This window comes from Egretta garzetta, unplaced genomic scaffold (assembly GCF_000687185.1).
Source record: "Egretta garzetta isolate BGI_Z169 unplaced genomic scaffold, ASM68718v1 scaffold57, whole genome shotgun sequence".
Lineage (NCBI taxonomy): Eukaryota > Metazoa > Chordata > Aves > Pelecaniformes > Ardeidae > Egretta > Egretta garzetta.
The window spans coordinates 998,249-1,001,889 of record NW_009260180.1 but is presented as its reverse complement, the minus strand read 5'-3'; the positions used below and the strand labels follow the sequence as shown (position 1 = coordinate 1,001,889).

At 40.7% G+C, this 3,641-nt stretch overlaps 1 protein-coding gene across 1 annotated transcript in view; it reads right to left on the bottom strand.

Annotated features, from left to right (window-relative positions):
• PDGFA (platelet derived growth factor subunit A) overlaps positions 1-3,641 on the bottom strand; it is a 20,753-nt gene that overhangs the window by 1,840 nt on the left and 15,272 nt on the right. Inside the window, exon 5 of the mRNA XM_035897228.1 lies at positions 34-160. Within this exon, the coding sequence (XP_035753121.1) occupies positions 34-160 (127 nt within the window). The remainder of the gene's footprint in view (positions 1-33; positions 161-3,641) is intronic.

The following is a 3,641-nucleotide window of genomic DNA, read 5'->3' as shown; positions in this document are numbered from 1 at the left end:
AAAAAAAAAAAAAAAAAAAAAAGGAAAACATACCAGTTTCTTCTTCTCTATAATCTGAATTAGTATTTGATGATGTACAGGTGCATTCCATATGCTCTTCTAATCTCACCAGAACTTCTTTTAATTTTGGCTTTTTTCTAACATATTCCACTTTTGCCACCTATAAAATACGATGAGGTATGTACTGAGACACATTAACATAGATATAGTTCAGAACTGAAGACAGATAACTATATACCTCTATTTTTAATGTAGCCAAACACATATAGAATGTTAGCATACTAATCATCTTTTATCTTAATTGTGCATCGTGTAACTATTTATTGCAGACTATTTGTTTATTCAAGTTCAGCACTCTGAAACAATTTTCTTTTCCCCCAAGAGATAAAACAATTTCCCATTCATTTTGGTTTGAAGTTTTAAGCAACTCAGTTTTCACATATATCACAATAAACTTCTATATGGATTCAAATCAGTCGTTGTTCTTGCAGACTGCCACTTTTAGCATGATCTTCTGTACATGTTGACCACTATTCTTAAGCTGAAGGCTAACAGTAAAGGCATTAGGTTGGTTTGTACTACATTTTATAATTCACAAATTGGTGTCTCCAGACCTCTCTGAACATGAAGCACCCAACTCTTTACAGAACCAGGATCTCAGTATCAGTTTAGAAAGCAGCTATCTCAATCCTACTCACTTCTTGCAATGACCTGGGACTTCTTTACAGGACTTCCCATGCACTGTTTTTAGGTCCAAGGGAACTACCACTAGCAAACTGGATCCAGCCTTTGGCTTTACTGTGGATAGCTGACAGGTATGCTATTTGTCTCCTGTCCATCCAACTGCTTCCAACTGCACTGCTCCACTTTGGGCCAAAGCACTGGCATCCTTAAAAAAAAAAAGTCTGTGGAGTGCAAGGTGAGGTTGGAAGAAGGAGCATGCTGGGGAAGCTCCAGCTACATGCAGGTCTCACATCTGAAGGAAACCAATGCAGAAGAGAAGGGCGTCGAGGTGGGTGGGATACTGAACACAAGGACATCCTGACCAACTTGGCACTGGCAGCCAGGAGAGGAGGAACGGCACAAGGGGTAGGAACACTTCTGTGCAGGGGTGCTGAAATGGGTTGTGGGATGCTGGGCACAGGCTTGCACTAAGTGTAACAGGCATGATGGTCATGGCTGCACAAGGCAATACGGCATAATGTGGGCAAAGAGAGTGCTAGACAGCGTGTAAGGGATTCAATGCTTAGTTTACAATTGTGTTAAACACTGCATGAATAGGTGATAATCATTTGCTTGAAATGGAAATCACTGAAATGAAATGGCTTCTCACTCCTACTAATGATTTAGCTACCATTTGACAAAAGGGGGCTGCAACGTGGCTGTCCCAGCAAACAAGGAGACTAGACAGTACAGGTATGCATTATAAATAAGATAGATGAGGGAGTAGGACAAGAGGCTGATTGTCTCTACAAAAGTTACATGGCAAAGCTGTGAAGTCTGATCCAACCAAAAGCTCCAGTTACTACCAAATAAAGCATCCACAATTACTCTAGACTCTCCTCTCTCCTAGTAATGGTTTACTTGTGCGTTTGGTGGGGATTTAATGCTCCAAATCAATCTTCACACTACGAAAATCATTCCCTGGCCCTCACAAAAATGGAACAACAGTGTCACAAAATGAGAGTGGTGGCTGGAAAAAACATCACATTCCCAGTTCTCAGAAACACTCTTCTGGCTCTGCGGACACAAAACTACCACGGACCTCTGAATGACAGTAACAGAAGCTAGAGCAAAATCCTGGCCTTATTAAACTCAATGGGAGATCTGCCATTGCTTTCATGGAGCCAGTTCAGACCCACATTTTGGTCACCACCTCTTCTGTCAACAGGATCTGGAGACGATTTGCATTTACCCAGCAAACAAAAGTCGCAGAGAGACAGATGCAATAGCTGAAGTGTCCACATTAAAAGGTATCTTCCAAAACTATCAGATCCCCATATAAACAGATTAAGAACTGGCCGTGACATAGAAGAATGCTTTTGCTGAAAGATTAACTATGGGCTGCAGCAGCGTGTTTCAAAATCTCCTATCAGAACTCAACTCCATGAAGTTTTTGAATGCAAAGATTTGAAAATGTATGGTACAACTGAGTCATCTGGCATCAAAGGATGACTAATCCTTAAAATTTACAAAAACAAACAGTAATTAAGACACCTCCATCATCAGAGACAAAGAAAGAGACCCAGCAATCATGAAACAGCTTTCAGATCTGTCATGCTTATTACAGCTGTTAGAATAAACCCGTCTTATTGAAAATTACACGCAATAAAAATAAACTGTAATCAAGCTTTTTAAAACCTGTCTTTGTTTGCTTTGTTTTCCAAACTGGAAGATATATGCAGTTCCAGTGGCTATTTGGTATTAAACAACAGTAAAAAACCAAAAAAATATAATACTTTGAAGAATAGGATCATAATGAATTTATGCAGGAATTTAAAGCTCGTTTTTTGCTGTACTGTAGTTAAAATACAATCCAGCATACGTTCCACTGCCCTACTTCATGCTACGCAAGTTAAAGGAATGTCGTTTTGTAAGATGCTGCAAATATTCAACGTGAAGCAGCACAAACCAGATAAATTGCTGTGCTTATGTCATCTGTTAATACCTGCCACCACACAGGATCTGTAACTAATGCTAATCTAAAATGATACGGGTTCCAGGTCAGATTTTCAGTGGGTATAAACAGGGATAGCTACGCTAAGAGCACAGGGTTTCGCCTTGTGTTAGCATCTTTTTTATTCTTTGTATTTTTTCCCTGGTGTTTATCTTGTACAGTTACTCTCAAGTGTGTTACCAAATGCTTTGAGACAGTCAGTCCTCAACAAACCAACATCAGCTTCTTTTACTTGTCTCTAACGCAACAAAACTAAAAACCATGACAACCTCAAATCCTCCAAACCCACAAAATACCACTATATAAAAACTCTCTAAGAGAAACACAGTGAAATAACTGACTAGCTTAGTTAAATGGTGTGTAATAGGTGGCACGATACTTGTATCACTGTAGACTCTAGGTACTATCCTGTGGTATGGTGGTGTGGCTAAGTAAAAATGAAAATAAAATCTGATAAAAATATGTGGCCTAACAGAAACATCACGGGAACACCTTTTCTAGAGCTTCTCCAGGAGAGATGGAATCAGGGAGTAATAGCAGGAAAAAAACAAGACCATAAGCAGAAATGTCCAAAACACCTGTAGCACAAAGCCAAAATTTATCATGGGCAGGAACTTGCAAGAGAAGTCTCAGCATAGAAAATTCCTCATAACTGCAAAACTCTTATGGCTGATAGCTAAATACAGGATGGGAAATAAAAGCAAAAAACAACTGAATGAGAATGCTTTTTGGAAGCATCTATTTCTTCCGTATAAATGCATGCTGATAACGACGGAGGGAAAACCTACCTTCACCTTGCACCTGTGATCTTTACAGCCCCCAGGCCTGCGGGGAAGACGCAAGTGAACAGGGCACAAAGGCCCCAGAAGGGCTGAGCAGGGATCCCGCGGGGACACCGAGCACTCTGCAGCTCCAGGGGCAGGGCGGCAGGGCTGACCCCGCGCCTTCCAGGGCGCTCCGCGTC